The following is a 26453-nucleotide window of genomic DNA, read 5'->3' as shown; positions in this document are numbered from 1 at the left end:
GCACTCAACCTTTATTTCTAACAGTGCAGAATAGTTGAACTAACACAGTAACTAAAATGAAATAATATAGTAAATATGACTAATCAATATAGTAAATAAGATTAACTGATGTACTAAGATTAACTAATAAAATAACTAAGATCAAAAAATATAACATATGAACTAGTACGGTAACTAATGTTAACAAATGAAGAAACTAAGATTAACTAAAATTTTAATCATTATTAACTAATGCATTAACTAGATTTACTAATATAATAACTAGTAATCAGAATTCACTAATAAAATAAATATGAATTAATATGGCAATTAACATGAACTAATTTCATAGTTAATATTAATTAATATAATGCAGTAACATCAACTAAAATAGTAATTAAGACTTAAATATAATAACTAAAAATAACTAATATAGTAATAAAGATCCACCAATATAAAAACTAATATGACATAATATGGTAATGAACAATAATAAATATATTAAGATTTAATAAGTAATATGTAGTAATATGGTAACTGACATTAACTAAAATAGTAATTAAGATGTACTCATAATAACTAATATGAACTAATCTGTTAACTAACGACGAACATGAGCTGAAGGAAAACTAATGAATGAAGTTAATGGGAAATGTGAAAAGATTAATCATTACTGTAACAGTCAAGAGCCATGTGCTTATGTGAAGTAACATAAAAAACAAAATAAATAATAATAATAATAATAATAATAACAACAACAACAACAACAACGATAACAACAACAACGATGATAACAACAACAACAACGATAACAACAACAACAACAACAACAACTATAATAATAATAATAATAATAATAATAATAATAATAATAATTAAAAAACAATTATTATTATTTTTATTATTATTATTATTATTATTATTATTATTATTATTATAGTTATTATGACGACTATTATTGTTGTTGTTGGTTGTTGTTGTTTTGTTGTTATTACATTATTATTAGTAGTACTATGACATGAACATAAAAGTAAACCCTACATGCATTACATGAACACAATATTGACTAACATCCGTTTTTAAAACAATGTATGATGTTGGTAATGGCAATCTACTTTACAAAAATGTAAAATATAGTTATGAACTCACCCTTTACAGTGAGTGTAACAGAGTTACTGTATTGTGATGATGTTGGTCTGTAATGTCGCACTCCTATACACTGATACTGATCTCCATTATTCACAGCATCTTCTCTGATGGTGAGAGAGTCTCTGTTTACAGTGTAATACACAGACCGAGACACTGGAGTCCATCTACTCCATGTATCCTGTTTATACCACTGATACGTCCATCCATCATAAGTGATAATCTCACACTTCAGAGTGACTGACTCTCCTCTGAACACAGGACTCTCTGGTTTTACTGTCAGTGTAGATTTGGGTAGATCTACAGAAAGAAGAGAACAGCAGTGCAGATTCAGAGTATTTGGAGTCAATTCCAATAATGCAAGTTTCCAGTCTGGGTGTCTGATGCCTCCTGCTCTGCACAATTTGGTGTTTTCCTGTTTACACTCTTCAGCTCACTAAGGGCTTGTTAATTAGTTGAGTAGATGGATCAGTCAGAGCAGGGGTTCTCCAGGAACAGAGTTAAGAACCACTGCGTTAATGAAAAATAAATAAATAAACCAAACATCTGGTCTCATCTGTGTTGCTGTGATACTGAGGTTAATGAACACTGAAGAGATGATCACACTCACCTGATACAGTCAGTGTAACAGCATCACTGGTGTGTGAGTAGCGTGATGTTCCTCTCTCTGTTCCTCTACAGGTGTATTTTCCTCTGTGAGACTCTGTAACAGAGCTGATACTGTACTGCTGTTCATTACTGACAGGAGTGTCTGAATCATCTTTAAACCAGCTGTACTGCCAGTTAGAGACACCTTCTCCCTGTATGACACATCTGAGAGTGACAGTCTCTCCTATAAACACCTGTTCATCAGGTTGTATGGACAACACAGCTTTTGGTCTCTCTGTGAAAACAAAATAAAATAAACTCAGAACAATTCATTCTGATTTAGTTTTTTCATATCTATACACAAATTAAGGAAGGATTTTTTTAAACAGTAGCACACAGAACACATCTCCACACTGTTCAGTGCACTAAAGATTGTTTTCTTAGATAAATGTATTCATTTATTACTAGTAATGTTGCTTTAAAAATAAACTCCTGAAGTGCACGAGGCCCAGTACAGCTTTAGACTGGTACGGCTGCTTTCAGATGTACTGCAGGTGCTAAAGTCATCTTCATAAGTGGTGTAACTGAAAGAGCAGCACCACACACTGTATTTTAGTTGTAACTGAAATAAATGATCAGCAATCAGAGAATCAGCATGAATGTTTTTTCATTAATCACATTTTTACAGATTTACACAGTAATCAATGATAGTGATACAGTGATAAATGAGAAAATACAGTATACACTGTTTGATAACTACAACAAGGTACTCAACGTAAAGATTATGTATGCAATTAATGCAATTAATCACTCATTATTTATATATTGATTAACTGTTCATTAAGTGCTCCAGCACCCCACCGCGACCCAGAAGGATAAGCAGTTTAGATGATGTGTGTGTGTGTGTTCTTTAAGCGTTAGTTATTACTTAGTGACTAAGTTTTTAGTCAAATTTAAATGAGTGCACTGTTGATAAGACTGATAATTTAGTTATACTCATTAACTGTCTACTGACTGTGTACTAACTGCAGCTTATTACACTGATAATGAACAGAAAAGGTGTTTACTCATATAAACAAATGGCATGAGAACTAATTAGCAATTATGAGTCTAGTCTCATTAGTCATCTGTTAATTAATCTACCGATGACAAAACTTTACAATACAGGTCCTTAGTAACCCAGTAACTGTGTGCAAAAATCATAAACCAACATATGAATTACTTGTAACAAATAACTTCGTGTTTATTACTAATAAGAGAATATGAGAAGGAAGTATTTGTCCTCACAGTAAATGTCAAATGAATCACATTTACACACTCTCAGAAAAAAAAGGTGTGAACCTGTCACTGGGGCAGTACCCCTCTTGTCACTCATTGAAATTATATTTTCTAAGTTGTACTGTCTTCGCCCACCCCGTCTCGTCTCCAGGCTTTTTATCTTATTGTTCTGGTTTATAACATTAGGTTTTGAAAAGGTACAAATATGTACTTTTCACCTGAGACAAACTTATTTCAGGTACACAATTCGACAGTAAAACCACTGTTGTACCTTTGAGGTATATTCACATTGTTTGTACCTTGATGAATGAAAAACCTGAAGTACCTGCACTCAACCTTTATTTCTAACAGTGCAGAATAGTTGAACTAACACAGTAACTAAAATGAAATAATATAGTAAATATGACTAATCAATATAGTAAATAAGATTAACTGATGTACTAAGATTAACTAATAAAATAACTAAGATCAAAAAATCTAACATATGAACTAATGCGGTAACTAATGTTAACAAATGAAGAAACTAAGATTAACTAAAATTGTAATCATTATTAACTAATGCATTAACTAGATTTACTAATATAATAACTAGTAATCAGAATTCACTAATAAAATAAATATGAATTAATATGGCAATTAACATGAACTAATTTCATAGTTAATATTAATTAATATAATGCAGTAACATCAACTAAAATAGTAATTAAGACTTAAATATAATAACTAAAAATAACTAATATAGTAATAAAGATCCACCAATATAAAAACTAATATGACATAATATGGTAATGAACAATAATAAATATATTAAGATTTAATAAGTAATATGTAGTAATATGGTAACTGACATTAACTAAAATAGTAATTAAGATGTACTCATAATAACTAATATGAACTAATCTGTTAACTAACGACGAACATGAGCTGAAGGAAAACTAATGAATGAAGTTAATGGGAAATGTGAAAAGATTAATCATTACTGTAACAGTCAAGAGCCATGTGCTTATATGAAGTAACATAAAAAACAAAATAAATAATAATAATAATAATAATAACATTATTATTATCATTATTATTATTATTATTATTATTATTATGACTATTATTGTTGTTGGTTGTTGTTGTTTTGTTGTTATTACATTATTATTAGTAGTACTATGACATGAACATAAAAGTAAACCCTACATGCATTACATGAACACAATATTGACTAACATCCGTTTTTAAAACAATGTATGATGTTGGTAATGGCAATCTACTTTACAAAAATGTAAAATATAGTTATGAACTCACCCTTTACAGTGAGTGTAACAGAGTTACTGTACTGTGATAATGTTGGTCTGTAATGTCGCACTCCTATACACTGATACTGATCTCCATTAATCACAGCATCTTCTCTGATGGTGAGAGTGTCTTTGTTTACAGTGTAAAACACAGACCGAGACACTGGAGTCCGTCTACTCCATGTATCCTGTTCATACCACTGATACGTCCATCCATCATAAGTGTTAATCTCACACTTCAGAGTGACTGACTCTCCACTGAACACAGGACTCTCTGGTTTTACTGTCAGTGTAGATTTGGGTAGATCTACAGAAAGAAGAGAACAGCAGTGCAGATTCAGAGTATTTGGAGTCAATTCCAATAATGCAAGTTTCCAGTCTGGGTGTTTGATGCCTCCTGCTCTGCACAATTTGGTGTTTTCCTGTTTACACTCTTCAGCTCACTAAGGGCTTGTTAATTAGTTGAGTAGATGGATCAGTCAGAGCAGGGGTTCTCCAGGAACAGTTAAGAACCACTGCGTTAATGAAAAATAAATAAATAAACCAAACATCTGGTCTCATCTGTGTTGCTGTGATACTGAGGTTAATGAACACTGAAGAGATGATCACACTCACCTGATACAGTCAGTGTAACAGCATCACTGGTGTGTGAGTAGCGTGATGTTCCTCTCTCTGTTCCTCTACAGGTGTATTTTCCTCTGTGAGACTCTGTAACAGAGCTGATACTGTACTGCTGTTCATTACTGACAGGAGTGTCTGAATCATCTTTAAACCAGCTGTACTGCCAGTTAGAGACACCTTCTCCCTGTATGACACATCTGAGAGTGACGGTCTCTCCTATAAACACCTGTTCATCAGGCTTTATGGACAACACAGCTTTTGGTCTCTCTGTGAAAACAAAATAAAATAAACTCAGAACAATTCATTCTGATTTAGTTTTTTTCATATCTATACACAAATTAAGGAAGGATTTTTTTAAACAGTAGCACACAGAACACATCTCCACACTGTTCAGTGCACTAAAGATTGTTTTCTTAGATAAATGTATTCATTTATTACTAGTAATGTTGCTTTAAAAATAAACTCCTGAAGTGCACGAGGCCCAGTACAGCTTTAGACTGGTACAGCTGCTTTCAGATGTACTGCAGGTGCTAAAGTCATCTTCATAAGTGGTGTAACTGAAAGAGCAGCACCACACACTGTATTTTAGTTGTAACTGAAATAAATGATCAGCAATCAGAGACTCAACATGAATGTTTCGTTATAGTACTTTTCTTTTTCATTAACCATTGAGGTATATTCACATTGTTTGTACCTTGATGAATGAAAAACCTGAAGTACCTGCACTCAACCTTTATTTCTAACAGTGCAGAATAGTTGAATAATTCAGTAACTAAAATGAAATAATATAGTAAATATGACTAATCAATATAGCAAATAAGATTAACTGATGTACTAAGAATAAATTGTAAAGTTACCAAAATCAATAAATATATTAAGTTTTATAAACTAATATGGTAACTAATGTGAACTGATGAAGTAACTAAGATTAACTAATAAAGTAACTAAAATAAAAAATATAATAATTTATTTGAACTAAAATGGTAACTAATGTTAGCAAATGAAGAAACTAAGATTAACTAAAATCGTAACTATTATTAACTAATGCATTTAATTGAAGATTTACTAATATAATACTAATAATTATTAATATAGTAATTAAAATTCACTTATAAAATAAATATGAATTAATATGGCAATTAACATTAATTTCATAGCTAATATTAATTAATATAACGTAGTAAATAACATCAACTAAAATAGTAATTAAGACTTACAAACATAATAACTAAAAATAACTAATATAGTAATAAAGATCCACCAATATAAAAACTATAATATGGTAATCAACAATAATGAATATATTAAGATTTAATAAGTAATATGTAGTAATATGGTAACTGACATTAACTAAAATAGTAAATAAGATGTACTAATATAACAATTAATATGAACTAATCTGTTAACCAACCACGAACATGAGCTGAAGGAAAACTAATGAATGAAGTTAATGGGAAATGTGAAAAGATTAATCATTACTGTAACAGTCAAGAGCCATGTGCTTATATGAAGTAACATAAAACAAACAAAATAAATAATAATAATAATAATAATAATATAATAAAATAACAATAACATAACATACAATAACAACAACACTATAATAATGATAATAATAATAATAATAATAATTAAAAAACATTATTATTATGTTATTATGTTATTATGACGACTATTATTGTTGTTGTTGTTGTTGTTTTGTTGTTATTACATTATTATTAGTAGTACTATGACATGAACATAAAAGTAAACCCTACATGCATTACATGAACACAATATTGACTAACATCCGTTTTTAAAACAATGTATGATGTTGGTAATGGCAATCTACTTTACAAAAATGTAAAACATAGTCATGAACTCACCCTTTACAGTGAGTGTAACAGAGTTACTGTACTGTGATAATGTTGGTCTGTAATGTCGCACTCCTATACACTGATACTGATCTCCATTAATCACAGCATCTTCTCTGATGGTGAGAGAGTCTCTGTTTACAGTGTAATACACAGACCGAGACACTGGAGTCCATCTACTCCATGTATCCTGTTCATACCACTGATACGTCCATCCATCATAAGTGTTAATCTCACACTTCAGAGTGACTGACTCTCCACTGAACACAGGACTCTCTGGTTTTACTGTCAGTGTAGATTTGGGTAGATCTACAGAAAGAAGAGAACAGCAGTGCAGATTCAGAGTATTTGGAGTCAATTCCAATAATGCAAGTTTCCAGTCTGGGTGTTTGATGCCTCCTGCTCTGCACAATTTGGTGTTTTCCTGTTTACACTCTTCAGCTCACTAAGGGCTTGTTAATTAGTTGAGTAGATGGATCAGTCAGAGCAGGGGTTCTCCAGGAACAGAGTTAAGAACCACTGCGTTAATGAAAAATAAATAAATAAACCAAACATCTGGTCTCATCTGTGTTGCTGTGATACTGAGGTTAATGAACACTGAAGAGATGATCACACTCACCTGATACAGTCAGTGTAACAGCATCACTGGTGTGTGAGTAGCGTGATGTTCCTCTCTCTGTTCCTCTACAGGTGTATTTTCCTCTGTGAGACTCTGTAACAGAGCTGATACTGTACTGCTGTTCATTACTGACAGGAGTGTCTGAATCATCTTTAAACCAGCGGTACTGCCAGTTAGAGACACCTTCTCCCTGTATGACACATCTGAGAGTGACGGTCTCTCCTATAAACACCTCTTCATCAGGCTGTATGGACAACACAGCTTTTGGTCTCTCTGTGAAAACAAAATAAAATAAACTCAGAACAATTCATTCTGATTTAGTTTTTTCATATCTATACACAAATTAAGGAATGATTTTTTTTAAACAGTAGCACACAGAACACATCTCCACACTGTTCACTGCACTAAAAGATCTTTTTCTTAGATAAATGTATTCATTTATTACTAGTAATGTTGCTTTAAAAATAAACTCCTGAAGTGCACGAGGCCCAGTACAGCTTTAGACTGGTACGGCTGCTTTCAGATGTACTGCAGGTGCTAAAGTCATCTTCATAAGTGGTGTAACTGAAAGAGCAGCACCACACACTGTATTTTAGTTGTAACTGAAATAAATGATCAGCAATCAGAGACTCAACATGAATGTTTTTTCATTAATCACATTTTTACAGATTTACACAGTAATCAATGATAGTGATACAGTGATAAATGAGAAAATACAGTATACGTTGTTTGATAACTACATTAAGGGTCTCAAAGTAACAGCATTAATCTTAGCCGCTGTTTGAGATTCTGCTGTATGTAATGTGGCGGTTTGCCAGAGGTGGGATTAGAACCAAGGCCGTCTGGTTGGTATTTCAGAAGCCAACCGGTGAGCCACCACATGGTTTTGGAAGGCAGCACCCAAACGCTAAGCTTCTATGCGACTGGAAGTTATTATTAAAATTATATATTAAACCGCGGATGCCGGGGCTCGAACCCACGCCGCCGCGTTAATAAACCGGCGCTCTACCACTATAGAGGCCGTGTCACGTGGTGCACGAAGGGTTCGCCTTAAAAGGGAACGCCGAAAACGGGTGGAAAACAAAACGAAGTATGAAAGCCCACCTACTAAGGATTGGGCGGGAACAAAACAAAGGACGCCAGGGGAAAGACTGGTTCTCTCAAACACTGAGGAAGTGATAACTGAAAAACCACTTTCCCAACAGAAAAGAATGCACGAAGGAGAACGAAAAGGAGAAAGGGGCAAAGTTGTCTTTGCAAACTTTTTTTTTAAAGGAAGAAGGACTCAACTCGAGAAGGGGGGATAGGCTCGAGAAGTGACAAAGAGAAAAGATGCTCGAGAGAAATTCTCTTAGAGCTTCTACCCGAGATTACCGGCCGTTCTGTTTGCCAGAACTCTGGAACAAAGACTCAGCAAAGTGTGTCTTCTTCCCAGCCCTTATAAAGCCCCCTGAGCAGGTGTGGCTCATTTGGGTCGTTGACTCCCCCTGGTGGCCGGCGGTGGCCTAGCCCTGGAGCCAACCCTTACAGTGTAAGGTCTGGCTGTGTCTGAGCTCATAAACAAGCTGCTGTGTATCATAAATAAGGAAAGAGCTGATTTCACAGTTTGCTGTGTCAGACAGCTGTGGAGAGGTGATGTGATCTGACAGCTAGTTTGTGTAACATTAATTGGGTGATGTTTGTCTGATTGTGTACTTCATACTTGTTTATCTGTTATTTGTTATTTGTTTCCTCTGTCTTTAAACCAACTAAGTATTATTGAGTATCTTTTAATGAATTGTTTCATGTTTTGAATTTACTTTTACTCATATTGAATACATTTTTAATGGTCTTTTTAATGATTATATTGTATGTAATCTGTGGTGTTAATGAGTAAATATGTTATTTTAAAGAGTGTGTAGCTGTATTTGTTATAATGATGTAGGCTAATGTTTTTTCTGTATAATTATTGAATGACCTCATCGTACTGTAGGTCTGCTTATGAAGATTTAATACTTTCATCATGAGCGAATAACATGGTTTTTCTTTGTTCTATTAGTAAATAATCTACTAGTCTATTCTGTACTGATTTCATTACAGTTTGGCACATTGTGCCACACATTAGTCATTAGTGTTACTAATAGTTAATTAATTAATTTAGTTAATCTATCATTTTGTCCTTTAGACTTATTAAACAGTAACTACTGCTCTCTACAAATTGCTGGGTTAAGCCTGTTTGGCCATTGTGTTGGGTTATTTCCACAGTGCTAGGTAGTTTTTGGATAGTGTTTGGATTAAACCAGCTGCTGGTTTAGTGACTGTATCTCAGTAAGATCATATGGTTCATTTTCAAATGATAGCAGCTCTGGTTAAAGTAGAGTCTATTGATTTGTTCCTCATCAGACAGCAGCACAGAGTCATAAAGTAAATTTCCATAAATTATAGACTTTTACCTTTTACCCTTCTTTTTTTGAGAGAACTCTATTATATTGTATTGTATTATAAACAGTATTAGGCTGTAGTGGACACCACCTGGATTCAGCTCAAAATCTGTTTGTTTCCAAGACCTCCTCAAACTCCAAAAGCTTAATAGCAGAGAGTTCTGGGCCGATTCTTGCTTACATCCGCGAGTGTTAGTTGACTTCTGGATAGATATTTGGCATGTGGGCCACAATTGGGTCAGAAGCTGGACAGCTGTGTAAGGTTTTGACACCTATCTACGTTTAGGGCCAATTCTGGCGTGAATGTGGATGAAGAGAGAGGGCCACACCTTTATGCTGAGGCAGATCAGTGCTCGATTGATTCACGCCTCAGTACTTAGTAGTCTGGCATGTCATAAGTGGCCCATTTCTGAAGTTACAGAAAACGCTTGTTGTTTAAGGGTTAAAACCCCCACTTAACAGATTTTCCCACCCAAGTTCGTTCATTTTAAATGGGCAAGACAGCAGAGGTTTGAAGAGAAGATAAATGGAAGAGGGCATTAAGAATGTAAATTATATACTTTTAAAACCACAGTTACATACATTAACATGACGCGTTATGTGTGAGTTTAGTTCAGTGAGATTAATTATTTCAAATTATAAGGTTACTGTATGGACAATGAAAGTTACAACTACAGCTAACAACACCTTTATGGCGTAGCACTTGAAAAGCACATGCTAACTATGTTAATAAAATGGCTATCAGCCAGGTTTCGTTATGTTACACTTAATTGCTATGTTGTAGTGGCTAATGTAAGAGTAATCCTTTTAAATGTTCAAAATAGTTTGCTAATGTTAGCTCACGGTTAGTGTGTTAGCTCTGAGCTGAAGCTTATGCGCTAGCTCCAAGCTAAAGTGCTAACGTTAGCTAACTTTTGTGCTTTTCGAAGTGGTATAGCGCGTTAGTTTGCAGATAGCACATTAGCCTAGGGTTTGCTCTGGGCTTGAGCGTTGTCTTGTGGCAGCAGTTGCAGGTCCTCTCATCTGCACATGCATCACCCTTCTGTGTGAATCAGTAGAACTACAAAACAGTATAAAAACCGCTGCTGTGGTTGTTAAACTGAGGCGATTTTCTGGTTCAAATGAAGGTTCATTGTCAGAAGTGCTTTATATTAGTTTGACCTGTAAGTTAGATCATTTAGAATTTTAGGAACGTTCATATGTGCTACATTTTTATATTAGAACAAATATTTTGAAAAGTTTATTATTATTATTATTATTATTATTATTATTATTATTATTGTTGTTGTTGTTGTTATTAAGGCCACTAAATATCTGTCACTATTTAATATTTTAAATACTTATTAGTCTTATTAGCCTTATTAGACCCAAACTTATGTTACAATATTATATATAACTATAGATTATGTATGAATGAACGAAAAACATAATATTATTATATTACTTAAGTCCTTGCTTCTAATTTTTCAAGGAAAAAATGTAGCTTTTTTTAACTTGTGTATTCACTAGCCATTGTATGGCGTTTATCTACCATAGAACAAAACATCTCTGTTTTGTGTATTTGCTTTTGTGCATTAATAATTTTTGTACTTTGAAAATGTTTACAATTGTGATGCAGAAATAAACAGTTTGACTACCTTCTAAATATTTTTCTTTCTGTTTTGTTTAAGAGATTCTGAACACTATAAAAAAAGATTTTTTTTACAGACACTGACCATAAATAATACAGATTTTTTTCTGTATTTTTCATTATAAGAGTATATACCTGTAAAATACAGGAAAATCTGTATTATTTATGGTCAATATCTGTAAAAAAAAAAATAAATCTTAAAAAAAATCAATAATTCTGTCAGTCAGTTATTTTAAATTATAAGAATCCACCGTTTTTTAACATGGTTGTGCCATTTTTAAGAGTTTTGAGTTAATTTGGTAGTTATCGTTGTAAAAACATAGTTATCAGGGTAAAAACACAGTTATAAGTGTACAAATAGAGACCAATCAAGTTTTAAATTTTTTTCCTGCTGTGTTTATTTAAAAATACAGAACATTGTTTTTTTACGCATGTTTGCTGTAATTATAAGCAATAAACATAAAATTTAATGAAAATTAATTTACAGAACTGTCCTATAAAATTACTTTCAATACAGGGTAATAATAATATAACAACTCCATTGCCTATTGTAACGTAACAGTAATTTGTTGTTTTAAAACAGTAAATGTATGGTAAATTAATTTAAACTTCCATATTATCAACTGGTATACAGCATCAGACCAGATATTTTGATTAAAATTATGAGGTTTAAACAATTCAAATAACTGTCAAACCATTCAGTGATTCATATAATTTCTCTTTAAAACAGGCAGTGCATTGTGATATCAGCTCAAAGGTATATTACTTATTTTTTGTGGTTTCAAAACTTTAATTCTACCAAAATTAAAGTTTTGAAAACACAAAAATAGGTTTTGCAGATAGCTGTGTGTTCATTGGACAAAACTGTTGTTATGGTCTGTTCAGCCAATAAATATCCAGAATCCCTTGTTTGAATCTGAGCGGGAGCTGCTCCAGGAGAGCGTTGTTCACACTGACGCACACAGGAAGAAACCAGCCCGGCTGCCCCGAAGTCCCTGTTCACACCATGTCCTCCTGTTTAGCACTGAGGTGATGTCTTGGTTTTATTTTTTCACATCCCTGCTGCTTTGCTGCAGTAAAAACGGCTGACTTTGCATTTAGTTTCTTTATTACGAATAGCAGTCTTAGTATCAGTAAGCTAATAGTAGTAAGCTAACTAAAGTGATTTAGTGCACGCTGACAGGAGATTTAGCTAAGCTGACTAGCTAAGTGTCCGGATTTAATGTTGTCAATGTAATTTTACCTTTGAAAACGGCAGTAGCGGCCAAAACGACTGACTACAGACGGGAGGAAATGAACGGCCTTATGAGCGGATAAACGAACCGCCGTAGGAGTGTTTGAATAGCTGTAAACCGGACAGAGAGCGCAGACAGAGAGAGGTGGCGGGTTTCAGGCCAAATTGGGCTCGTTTGAAAATGAAGCTGTGAGTGAAGTTTTGAAAGTCGCTGTGTTTTTGGTGTTTTGGGCTCCTTTTAGAATGAACCGCGGCCGAGGAATGAGTGTTTAAACAGCCGTAAACTTGAGGACACACAGGCAGGTACAGTAGAGTCCAGCTGAGAGAGAGAGGGAGAGAGAGAGGGAGATGCTACTGAGCCCCGGAGGGGACGGAGGTAAAAAAAAATAATTCGAGCAAACATTTTACAGTTCGTACGCACGTTTTCTTTTATTCGTGGTCACGATTTCTTAAATCGTTCCCTCATTTTCTTTTAAACGTGCGCACGTTTTCTTTACTTCGTGGGTACGTTTTTGTTTATTCGTGATGACGATTTTCTACGTCGTTCTCTCGTTTTAATCGTTGTCGTGTTTCATTTTTAACTGAACACACCTTGTATTATTCTTGCGCAAAATCAATGTAGTAGATACAGGTCGTGTTATTTGTCCGGTGCAGAAGCAGCTAACAGCTCCCTGAGACCGTCTGACAGGTTTTGATGTGTTAGACTAATGAGATAATGAGCAAAGAAGCTCATCAGGTCTGATTTTGATTTGGGGGGTTATGAGGAAACTGCAGCTCCTCTTCACAGCGAACGGCCCTCAGAGTCATCAGTGCAGCTGCAGTTTGGTGGTGAAATGAAGGAAGACAATAAACTACAACCACAATCTTCACTAAACTGCACTGTCTTATGATCACATTTAACAGAGATAAAGAAGCAGCGCGGCCGCTTAGCGCGGTTTCTGCTCCCGCGACAAGCTGCGGTGTTAGAGACCATCACACAATTACAGGAAGAAATGATCAGCGTCAACGTTTCAACAAACTCAAATTAAACACACACAGAAACGTTCATGTGGGATGAGGTCAAATGGCGAGAGAGTTTAACAGATCTATGGATTAGATGTAGATATGTTAATGTGAGGATGTTGAAACGCTGATCATTTCGTCCTGTAATTGTGTGATGGTCTCTAATACCGCAGCTAGACGCGAGAGCAGAAACACCGTGGGCCGTTTGCTGTGAAGAGGAGCTGCAGTTTCCTCATAACCCCCAAATCAGAATCAGACCTGATGAGCTTCTCTGTTCATTACCTCAGTCTAACTCATCAAAACCCGTCAGACGGTCTCGGGGAGCTGTTATCAAAACACAAACAACCTGCATTCAGTTAGAAATAAAACAGGACCACGGTTAAGAGAAAACGAGGGAACGAATTAGAAAAACGTGATCACGAATAAAAAAAAAAAGACGAACCCACGAAGTAAAGAAAACGTGCGCACGATTAAAAGAAAACGAGGGAACGATTTAAGAAATCATGACCACGAATAAGAGAAAACGTGCGTACGAACTGCAAAACGTTCACTCGAATTATTTTTTTTATCTCTGTCCCCTCCGGGGCTCCGTAAGATGCAGTAAACGTTAGCTATAAAAGTAAATGCAAACAGAAACAAAGAAGAAACCTGAAGGTTTACTGACGTCTATCAGGAGTATTGGGACAAGTTATAATATTCAGTGATTAGTGAAATAATCTGCAGTGAAGTACCTTAAATAAAGTACTGTGCAAAAATCACAGACAGCCTAGAAAATAGTTTAAAACAATTCATCATGAATGTAGTGAATGTCCTGTAGTGAATGTAGTGAATGTCCTGTAGTGAATTGTGTGCCGGAGGTTGAATCACCAGTATCTCTTTGTTAGACACGGTATGCAGTGTTTGAGTGCAGGAGCTGTAAGTTAAGGCCTATGCTGCGCATTATGTAGGGAGTAGGGAGCCATGTGAGATTCAGCCTATGCATTGGATGGTATTAAATGGTAAAAAAAAATGTATTCTTATAATAACATTTACTGCCCAAATCAATAGATGTACATAAAATATATCATTGAGAATTTTGCATAGAATTGCATATATGCAATTTACAATTTCATTTGCAGTTGAATACTTTAAATTTTGAGCTAGTTTCAGCTTCTGGTGGGAATGTTTTAAGTATACTTTGGGCTGGAGAGTTTTGGTGGACCTGGCAACCCTGGTTAATCCCTTTAACGAGTTTAGGTACATTAGTCTTCGAAATTTAACGTGATGTTACATCTGTTAAGTTCAGTTTAGGCAAACAATATCAAACGTTACTTAGTAGTTACTGAGCTTATTTAATGTGCTAACCTGGCAGTAACAGTAAAAGTGAAAGATATTAGCTCTTGACAGAAATGCAAAGAGCTGCATGTGATTATTGTTATCAACCTGACTAGGGTAGTAATGAAAACCCAATGAAAATGTTTGGGAACTCTACTTAAATGTTAATTATAATTGTAACTCTTTTAACTTTTTTTTATTTCTATTAAATTTTAACTCTTTTTTGTTTTTGCTTTTGTTTTTTTTGTTTTTTTTGGTCACTCCATTCAGTGTTGCATCAGGCACATATTTTGCTGTGTTCCCACGTGTCTTTAGAAGATTCCAACAAGCAAAGAGACGTGACCAGGGTATGCTTTTTGGTTATGTTCACATAACATTAGAAAATTACATAATGATGCAGTATGAAGGCTGGAATGTTACTGTTAGAGAAACTATAGTTATATAGACTGTTATAGAATAGTTATATAGACTGTTATAGAAAATATATATTAACAAGGTTTAAATGAGGAAATTTCAACAAATCATACAGAGCTTATGAACTGCCTGTGGATGAGTTAACCAACGCATGTGCTGTATATGTGACATACTATGAATTCTATTTTTTTAAAGAAATTTGTCATGAAGCCTATATCAAACTGCTGCTTATTATGCCTGACTATCAGAAAACAAAGTCTTAAAGGTTAGAGTTACAATGACAGAGAAGAGAACTCAGTAACTCCCAGTTGATCAGCTAATTCAGATAGTTAATTATGATACAGTTACAGATGATAACAGTAACAACAACAGTTATCATGATTTCCAATTTTTTGCATTTTACATTACAGTGGTATGGATGCTAAATTGATTTAAAAGTGCACAGGAGCGCGTCAGGTTACAGGCTAAAACAAATAAATGCCACTGCTTTAATGGTAGCTAACAAGATCATTAAGAGGTCCCACAGTGTCCAAAGCCTGGAGGTATGGAATTGTCTTCCTTATGGATGCCTCCTAAGATGACTGTCATCTTTCTCAGAGTGGATGTTAAAACTGTTATGTAGTGATGGTTAAGGGTGAGTGGACTGAGACTGAAGGAAACAAAAGTGCACAGTGATAATGAACAGTGACATATCATTCTGTGAGATATTTGATGTGAGCATTGCAAATAATTAAAGTCCTAATCCTGAAAATACAAACCCCATTTCTAGAAAACATTTGATAAAATGCAATAAAAACAAGGATCTGTTATTTGTTAATTTTATTGAATCTATATTAACTGACAAAAGTATAAAGACAAGATTTCCAATGTTTTCACTGACCAACTTATTTGAAATTATTTTAGAATTTGATGCCTGCAACACATTAAAAAAAAAGCTGGAACAGAACCATGTTTACCACTCTGTTTTGTAAGTGGAATTTTTACCCATTCATGCTTAGAACTCATTGAGTTCTGGCTCAACAGTCTGTGGTTGTTATTGTCTGACACTGCTCTTCATGATGTGCCATACATGTCCAGTAGGCGACCGATCTGGACTGCAGGCAGGCCTGTAAGGCACACACACACACACACACTCTCTGTCTATAAAGCCATGCTGTTGGAGCACATGCTGAATGAGGCCTGGCATTGTCTTGGTGAAAGAACCATGGACTTCCAGTGAATAGAAGTTGTCTTGATGCATATGTCTCTTTAAAATTACCCATGCTGTGGGCACTGATGCCCCCTATCATGACAGATGTTGCCATTTGCACCTTACACTGACAAAATTCTGGATGGTCCCTCTCATCTTTGGAATGGAGAATTCAAAATCCATTTCCCCCCAAAACAAGCTGAAACAAGGACTCATGTGACCACAGCACACATTTCCACTGTCTTTCAGACCGTCTGAGATGAGCTCGGGCCCAGAGAACTCACCAATGTTTCTGGATAGAATTGATGTACAGCTTTCTCCAGCTTTTTCTCTCCAATAGAGTTTTAAAGTTGCATTTCTTGATGTAGCGGCAGACTTTTAGCTCACAACCGTTTTCCAAAGTACTCCTGAAGTACTCCCTCTCTTTTCGTGCAGTGCCGTCTGAGGGCTTGAAGTTCACACACATTCAGCAGTGGTTTCAGGCCTTGCCCTACATGGACTGAGATTTCTCCAGATTCCCTGAATATTATGTATAGTAAATCATGAGAGACCTAATTTCTTTGCAGTCTTGTGGTGAGCAGTGCTCTTTTTTAACTGTTTGACAGTTCTCTTACAAAAATCCTCTCTTTGCTTGATGAAACTGAGCCTTTGGTGGACGCTCCTTTTATATCCAATCATGATACCCTCAGCTGTTACCAGTTCACCAGCTTATTGTGGAATGTTTCAAATGGAGTAACTTGAATATTCTAGAAACTTTTCACTCCTTGTTTTGCTGAGTGTGTTTCAGGCATCAAATTCAAAAATTTGTTTATGTTCATAAATACAATTAAGCTGGTCAGCTGAAACATTAAAGATATTTTTTTTGTACTTTTGTCAGTTAAATAAAAGTTTAAGAAAATTAACAAATCACAGATTCTTGTTTGTATTGCGTTTTACAAAATGTCCCAGTTTTTTCAGGGTTTGTATTGTCAGCACACTTTCCATCTTACTATCATTGTTGAAAACGCCCTTAACAGCTGTGTGTGGGCCCCTTTTAAGGACTGTAATAACTGTTACAGTACTAGGTTCTGTTATTGACACTTGTGCTTTGTATTAGCCAATTAAAAGTCCTCAGAGGAATATTATGTGTAGCTAAGTCCTGAGTGTACTGTGGTTGCTTATTCTTTCAAGTTGCTGGTTTGTTCTGAGCATGTTTAAATGAAATCAAGAAACATTTTTCTCATGCAGTTCCAGTCTGAATCTTTTAGTAAGTTAATACTGTTACAGTCCAAACTACAGATAAATCAAGAATGATACAGGAGGTAATTAGTGCTCTAATTCACATTAAAGACATTATAAGTCTTTAAAACTGTAGAAAGATTCACAGTAGCTATCTTCTTGCCTCCATTTGTTGATTATTTTGAATGCTAGGTTGCTGGGTGATGTCATGATTGTTCAACTATCAAAATAAAAAGATTGAAAGTATGTATTATTGTTGAGGTTTTCTTGTTCTGGCCAAAAGTTTTACACTGTTTTGAAAGAGTAATAGTGTACTGGCTGTTGTGTATTTATATGAAATTAAAGTACACCTTTTATCTGCTGAAATGAAATGAAATGAAATGAAAAATGGTTAATAGGATTGAAAAGACAGTAAAGTGACCGTTAATTTAAATAACGTTTCTTTATTTTACTTTAAAAATCTGTACTTTGACAGGTGTATGTTGTAGACTGATTAAATAATTCTATGAAATAACCAAATTACACTGTTATTTTAAAGGTAGCAGTCCTTGTAGAGTTTAAGTGCATTTATGCAGTATTTCTATGATTTTAATACATTCTAGAGATGTTTTTAACAACGAAAATTTGTAATTCTGCTAAACTTTGGCCGTAAAATTACACAGAATATTTACAGGGGAAAGCTGTAACTTAACAGTAATCCACTGTACAGTCCTGTAAAATTACAGGAACTGTTTGGCAACTTTTGCTGCCAGACATCTTACCCTTTTACAATGTAATGGTGAAAATGAATGGATGTAACACAACGCATCATAATACCCACATATGCTCATGATGGAACCAGTTAAAAGTCTTAACTTCACAGGTTACTACCACCATAGGTGGGATTAGAAACCCACCTCTTGCCAAAGTGGGATCCAATGCACATCTCAGATTGTGAAAAAAAAATCCTCTAGTAATCATACTAATTATTGCATACAGAATCAGAAAACGTATCTGTTTTTCAAGTTAAATTGCAAAACAGTGTCTTTTATACACTGTTGGCTTGATCTCATGTATGCATGTATTTTATAAAGGCATGCTGAATAGGTCAACACCTATACTTTAGGGGCATACACCACTGTTTTTATTGACCGCGTAAGTATAATTTTTCAGCCTTATCTCTCGCCTTTTCAGTGGCCTCTTCACTTGGCTTAAGATTTTTTTTGTTAACCATGGCTTAACATATTGCAGAAATATTGTGAACAATATATTTACGAATGTGTAAAACATAGTACTTATTGACTCGAGGCATTTGGTCTGTGGAATGGCCAGCTGCACATGTCCTTGAAGATATACACACAAAGACTGCAAATAATGACATGTCACAAAGATGACCTCTCATGCCGGTTTGCTATATGAAGACTGGACACACCATGAATGAGATTGCTGCAACATTTTATCATGAAATGATCTATTTTGTGGTTTTATTGATATTTCACACAGGGATCCACAGCCCCACCAAGTGGCTGGTATAAGACATTGCCACACCGGTGCAAAGCAACTCCATCAGGGGTTGAGGGAATTCTTATTCACATTGCCTTTACAGTGTTTAAACTTCATATTGTTTGTAAGCGATATTACTTGTATATGACTTAGTTCATTCCTACCTCGTTCTATCAGTAGACGCTAGATGTATGGAACGTTTAGTACCTTGTTGTAATTTTTAACCATGTAATCCTTACAGCTCTAATTGGTATGTGAACCTGAATGCATATTTTACATTTAGGTGATTTATTTTGTTCCCTTAACTAAAAATCATCATAACAAACATTACCTAGATACTATATAAAGTGCGTGCTAATATGTCTGTCAAGAAATATAACCAAATGTTTTTTGTTTTCTCGGTCCTGCAAGTTTCGAGGGAATGATTCAAACTGTTATACAAACTGTTCACTGATACCATTCATTTGTTCCGTTATGGCAAATCAGAGTAATCAAAACCAGAATAGCCAAAATCTTATGAAGGAGGAGACGCTGGTAAACTGTACCACCAATCAGAATTAGAGACCTTGAATAGCTAATCACCCTTATGTTGGAGGGACCTATCAGCGCTCTGTCCCCACCCCAAAAGAGGATGGTCTAAAGCCAGAACAAAACCCGAACACAAGGGATTTCTAGTCATTTGAAGAAGAAAAAGAGAATCAACAGGAAAGAGTACTTTAAGTGAGCCTTGGCTTGATTGTTTAGATCTTATTCGCCACCTTATTTGCGGCTTCTCATTCAGCAAATGACGGTAAAAGAAAGGGAGTGTTCACAAACGCTATTTGCTGTGCAGTTTCCATTTGACAGACTCAGAGAGACTAATAATGGAGACATTTTAATGAAGGAGTTAGGAATGTGTACTACACTGACATGCCAAAAGTCATGGGACAGGAACTAGGATCATGTAGGACCTCCTCTGGCTTAGTGCAGCAACTAGATGTGGCATCGATTCCACAAGTGGACAGAAGACGTCTGGAAGGATGTTGAGCCATGCCGTCTGGATAGTCACCCACAGCACTGTGGTGTTTGCAGGTGTAGGATCTCTGGAGCGCCTAGACCTCTCCACTACATGGGCTCTGCACCACACTTGAACCCTGCCATTAGCCTAAAACAACTGGTGCCATGACTCATCTGACCACACCACATGTTGCCAGTCTGCTAGGGTCCAGTGAGCAACCTCACAAGCCCAGGTGAGAAATGCACACAGGTAAATGAATAGGAAACTCCAAGTGGATGCTAAAGGCATCTTTCACACCAGACCAGAATGATTTTATGTCACAGACAGAGATCCAGTCTCCCACAAACCTAGGTTTAGCCTGGCCCAAGTTAATTTAATACACATTTATTCACATCCAACCAGAATAATTACATATCTTTGATAGAGAACCAGTTTCACACCGTGAAAAAAAAAACAATGGCAACATGGTACACTGAGCAGTAATGCGCTTAATTAAAAGAATAAGATGCTGAAAATTCAGGTGGAGACTGAAGACGTTATTCACATCAGGCCAGAAAAATTACGCATCCTAGACGGAGATCCAGTAAGGAACACCTAGTTTTATTCTGGCCTAAGTTGATTTATTACCAAAATAAACAATAAACTGGCAACTTGTTATCCTGAGCAATGGTTCACAAAGGAAAATAAATAGGAAGCAGAAATTCTATATAGACTTTGGTGCCATAGGGCCCAGAAAAATGCTAAATCCAAACCAGGGAGTCCAGGGGTTCATTCGCATGGAGTGAAACCGATAAAAGATTCCAAACACCAGAAGACTCTGTCCCTGCAGGGAAAACCTAGTAGAGGTCTGCACGGGACTGTTTTTTTCAGTCCTGCTCCTGCGAAATTTCATCCCACTCCCGCAGAAAATCTGAATCATTTTTCTGGCTCCCACCCGCAACTAAAACGTTTTGGCCTGCTCCCGCGCGTAAAGGCGACCTGACATCCAATATCTGACAGCAATTAAACCACAGTGTAATGTGTGAGTGCTGTGCACGTTTTTCCTCTCTCTTTCTGTTTTGCATGCTTTGTCCTTCTCTCTAGTCTTAGTCGCTTGTTTTTACCTGTCTTTCACCTTAAAGGTGGATCGAAGAGTCTCTCTTCACTGTTTCCTTTTGACCAATCAGAAATCTTGACTGGACCAAGAGGGGGTGGGACTTCACACGCTCAACACTGAAAATTAGTCCTGCGCCGCAAGGTATTGTAGGGGGTCCCACGGCAATCTGCAGACCTCTAAAACCTAATGTTAGCCTGGCCCAAGCTGTTCTAATACATTAAAATAACTGGCAACATGGCAGACTGAGCAGTAATGCACACAATTATATGAATAGGAAGCTGAAATTCAGTATTGCAATATGGCATTCTCAGTCATTACAGTAGAATAAAATCTGAATTTTTTATGTTTTTAATGTTTTATTTATTTATTTATTTTATTTATTTTCAAGGGTCAGTCAAATGAGACGTCATCAAAAGAAGATATAGCAAAAATTCTGCCTCCACATCACAAAAAACATCCTAAGCCAATGCTTTTAATAAGAATGATTTTTTTTCTTGTATTTCTAGTATACTCAGAAAAAGTTTAATTTTCTTTGTTTTTCAAAAATCCCTGTAAGGCTTAAACACCAATGGGTATTTTAAGTTCCTTACTTTTCAGTTATGTATAGACTCAATAGCTATGCTGTGAAAAATGAAAACCAAAGGGTGCCACTGCTCGTTTTTTCTTTGCATTTTGATTTTCATCATCATTAATGCCTTCAATCTACAATTTTGTTATTATTTTTTTTTTTCAATGTAAATACAATATTGCTCAGTATACCAAGTTGCCAGTTATTTTTAGTTATGACATCACCTTGGACTATACTAAATGTATTTATATTGCCCTAAGAGTGGGTTGCATGCTTTCTTTTGGAGATGTATTTTTCTGGGCCCCATTAAAATGAATAAGGTCTACATAGAATTTCAGCTTCTTATTTATTTTCCTGTGTGCACTACTGTTAAGCTAATACATTGCCAGTTATTTTTTAAGTATGAAATCAGTTTGGGCCAGAATAAAATTTGGTTTTTCTTACAGTGACAGACTGGATCTCCATCTAGGACATGCATTTTTCTGTCCCGATGTGAAAAATGCCAATAACTTCCACCTCAATTTTCAGCTGCCTATTCATTTACCTGTGTGCATTACCGCTCAGTGTGCCATGTGTTAATGTTTTAAATCAGCCTGGGCCAGCCTAAAACCAGGATTCATTTACCTGTGTGCATTACCACTCAGTGTGCCATGTTTTAATGTTTTAAATCAGCCTGGGCCAGCCTAAAACCAGGATTCATTTATCTGTGTGCATTACTGCTCAATGTGCCATGTTGACAGCTATTTTAATGTATGAAATCACCTTGGGCCCTGCTGAAACCAGGTTTTCCTTATAGTGGGAGACTCTGTCTGTGAAATGTAATTATTCTGGCCCGATGTGAATATTGTTTTCAACATCCATGTGGAATTTCAGCTTCTTATTCATTTACCTGTGGGTACCATATTTTCAATTTATTTATTTATTTTTTGAAGCCAGGATAAAAACTGAATCTTTATCTGTGATATGTAGTTTCTCTGATCTGATGTGAATAAGGCCTTCAGTATCCACCTGGAATTTCAGCTTCCTATTCTTTTTACTGTGGGCAACACTGTTGGTTGTGTTATGTTGCCAGTTATTTTTTCGTATTAAATCAGTTTGGGCCAGGCTTAAACCAGCTTTTCCTTACAGTGGGAGTCTTAGTCTCTATCTGTGATATGTAGTTTTTCTGGCCCTATGTGAATAAGGCCTTCACTATCCACCTGGAATTTCAGCTTTCTATTCATTTACCTGTGTGCATTACTGCATAATGTGGCATGGTGCCAGTTACTGTAATGTTTTAAATCGGCCTGGGCCAGGCTAAAACCAGGATTCAGTTATCTGTTTGCATTACTGCTCAATGTGCCATGTTGACAGTTATTTTATAATGTATTAAATTAGCTTGGGCCAGGCTAAAACTAGGTTTTTCTTACAGTGGGAGACTGGATCTCTGTCTGTGAAATGTAATTATTCTGGCCCGATGTGATTCATGTTTTCAACATCCATGCAGAATTTCAGCTTCTTATTTATTCACCTGTGGGTATCACTGCTCTATATGCCAAATTTCCTTTCTGTTGTTGTTTCTGAAGTAAATCAGCTTTGGCCAGGCTACACTATAACACTGAATCTCTATCTGTGATATGTAGTTTCTCTGGCCCGATGTGAATAAGGCCTTTAGTATCCACCTAGAATTTCAGCTTCCTATTCATTTAAATGTGTGCATTGGACTACCAATGCACTACCTCTGGACTAACTCCGGATCCACCAGGCTACCCAGTGTGAGTTCTGAGACACTGTGTTTTTGTTTTTACGGAGACATGGATGACGAGCTCCACCCCAGACACCAGCTCGACAGCCTGCTGTGCTTCTGGGCGGACAGAGACGCTGAACTGTGCGGTAAGACTCGAGGAGGGGGCCTGTGTGTTTATATCAACACTGAGTGGTGTAAAAATGTGGCGCTGGTCTCTAGTCACTGCTTACTGTTGGTGGAGTTTGCGATTGTCAGAGCCAGGCCTTTTTATTTGCCAAGAGAGCTGAATATGCTGTACAAAGTAGCAGTGTATATAGCTCCCAGTGCTAATGCTGCACTGAATGAGCTGTACATCTCCAAAACACACACTCAGACGGACTGTTTATTGTTGCTGGAGCTTTCAACCATTCTAATCTGAAGTCATTGCTCCCTAAATTACACCAGTATGTGGACTTTGCAACTTGCTGGATCTTGTTTACACAAACAACCCTGGCGCATATAAGGCCGAGCCCCGCCCCCCTACGGTTACTCAGACCACATCTCAGTGATGCTCATTCCAGCATACAGACCGCTCATCAGATGTGCCAAACCAGACCAGAAGCAAGTGAGAACCTGGCCGCCACGAGCTATCTCTGCTCTTTAGGACTGTTTTGAGCACATGAATTGGTAGAGGTTCAGAGAAGCAGCAACTTCGGGTGACTCCATCAACCTGGAGGAGTATACAGAATCAGTGGCTACATCAGCAAGTGCACTGATGATGTTACTGTATCCAAACTCATCACAACACACTTCAACCAGAAGCCACGGCTGACTGCAGAGGTGCGCAGTCAGGGGATAAGGCAGGCTTCAGAAAAGCAAGAGCTAAGCTTTCCCAGGCCATCAGAGAAGCAAAGTGCAGGGCATCCAGGCCATCACCAACTACAAGTCACTTCCACCTGCTTGTCACAGTGATGCCTCCCTTCCAGATGCGTTGAATAACTTCTATGCTCGCTTTGAAGCACAGAACGGCACGACGGCGAGGAAAACCACTACTCCTCCAAATGAACAGGTACTGTGTCTGTCCACTGCTGATGTGCAGAGAACTCTACACAGAGTCAACCCACGAAAAGCCCCAGGGTCTAACAGCATACCGGGCAGAGTGCTCAGAGAATGCGCCGAACAGCTGGCAGATGTTCTCACGGACATATTCAACATCTCTCTGAGCACTGCAGTCGTTCCAACATGCTTCAAGTTCACATCATTTCTGTGCCGAAGAAGTCTCCAGTGTCCTGCCTCAATGATTACTGTCCCATTGCACTCACTCCCATTATCATGAAGTGCTTTGAGAGGCTTGTCATGAGGCACATCAAAGACCAGCTTCCCCCGTCACTGGGCCCACTGCAATTAGCATATCGCCCCAACCGCTCAACTCAGACACCTATGACAGAATGCTGTTCATAGACTTCAGTTCAGCACTCAACACCATCATCCCGCAGAAGCTGATTGGAAAACTGAGCCTGCTGGGCCTGAACACCTCCCTCTGTAACTGGGCCCTGGATTTCCTGACTGAGAGACCTCAATTATTCAACATCTGATGTAACAACATCTCCAGCACCACCATACCGAGCACTGGGGCCCCCCAGTACGGTGTGCTTAGTCCACTGCTGTTCACGCTGCTGATTTATGACTGTACTGCAAAGCTCAACCACATCATCAAGTTCGCTGATGACATGACTGTGGTGGGTCTGATCAGCAAGAATGATACAGAGACTCATGCAGAGAGGAGGTGCAATGGCTAACAGACTGGTGCAGAACCAACAACCTGTCTCTGAATGTGGACAAAAATAAGGAGATGGTTGTTGACTTCCGAAGAGTGCGAGGTGACCACCCCCCACTGAACATCAATGGCTCTGCTGTGGAGATCATCAGGAGCACTAAGTTCCTCGGTGTCCACATCAAAGAGAACCTCACCTGGTCCCTCAACACCAACTCCATAGCCAAGAGAGCCCAGCAGCGCCTCTACTTCTTGCGGAGACTGAAGAAAGCTCATCTCCCTCCTCCCATCCTCACCAGAGGAGAGTGGAGAGTATCTCGAGTAGCTGCATCATCACCTGATTTGGGAATTGCACCGCCTCCGACCGCAAGACCCTACAGTGAATAGTGAGGACAGCTGAGAAGATCATCGGGGTCTCTCTCCCCTCCATCATGGAAATTTACACCACACGCTGCATCCGCAAAGCCACCAGCACTGTGGACCCATCCATCCATCACTTTTTTCACTGCTGCCATCTGGCAGAAGGTACCGGAGCATCCGTGCCATCACTGCCAGACACCTGCAACAGCTTTGTTCCTCAAGAAATCAGATTTTTAGGACTGAACCAAAAAAAAACCCTCACACACATACTATCTGGAACATTGCTGCTGATACTGTGTTCTACTACTGTACTGTACTACAGTACGGTATATTTCTACCCCAGGAACTGCTGTGCTCACGTATGTTATAATCTGACCGCGTATACCCACATATGATAGCATGTTAAATATCTTTGCACCTTATTCTCACTATCTCATGCTCAGAAATGAGTGCTGTGTCTGCGCTGCACTGTCCTGTCTGTTTACTGTGTCTAATGTCTGTTTTATGTATCGTACTTATTGCATTGTTTCTAGTTTAATGTTTTGCACACTCTTGCACTTTGTCTGGACTGTCTATTTTGTTCCATGTTGCACCATGGTCCTGGAGGAACGTAATTTTACTTGTACATAGATGGAATGACAATAGAAGCCTCTTGACTTGACTTGACTTGATTACTGCCCCAC

The 26453-nt window shown here is 36.9% G+C and overlaps 1 protein-coding gene across 1 annotated transcript in view; it reads right to left on the bottom strand.

The window, feature by feature from the left end:
* The window catches only part of LOC118801191 (immunoglobulin superfamily member 1-like), a 105329-nt gene that overhangs the window by 27970 nt on the left and 50906 nt on the right, over positions 1–26453 (bottom strand). Inside the window, exons 7-12 of the mRNA XM_036561365.1 lie at positions 7368–7640; positions 6761–7057; positions 4890–5162; positions 4285–4581; positions 1736–2008; positions 1129–1425 (exon numbers count right to left, since the gene is read on the bottom strand). Coding sequence (XP_036417258.1) covers positions 1129–1425; positions 1736–2008; positions 4285–4581; positions 4890–5162; positions 6761–7057; positions 7368–7640 — 1710 coding nt within the window. The remainder of the gene's footprint in view (positions 1–1128; positions 1426–1735; positions 2009–4284; positions 4582–4889; positions 5163–6760; positions 7058–7367; positions 7641–26453) is intronic.

This window comes from Colossoma macropomum, unplaced genomic scaffold (assembly GCF_904425465.1).
Source record: "Colossoma macropomum unplaced genomic scaffold, Colossoma_macropomum, whole genome shotgun sequence".
Classification (NCBI taxonomy): domain Eukaryota; kingdom Metazoa; phylum Chordata; class Actinopteri; order Characiformes; family Serrasalmidae; genus Colossoma; species Colossoma macropomum.
The sequence above is the reverse complement of the archived record's forward strand: the minus strand, read 5'-3'. Positions and strand labels throughout refer to the sequence as shown.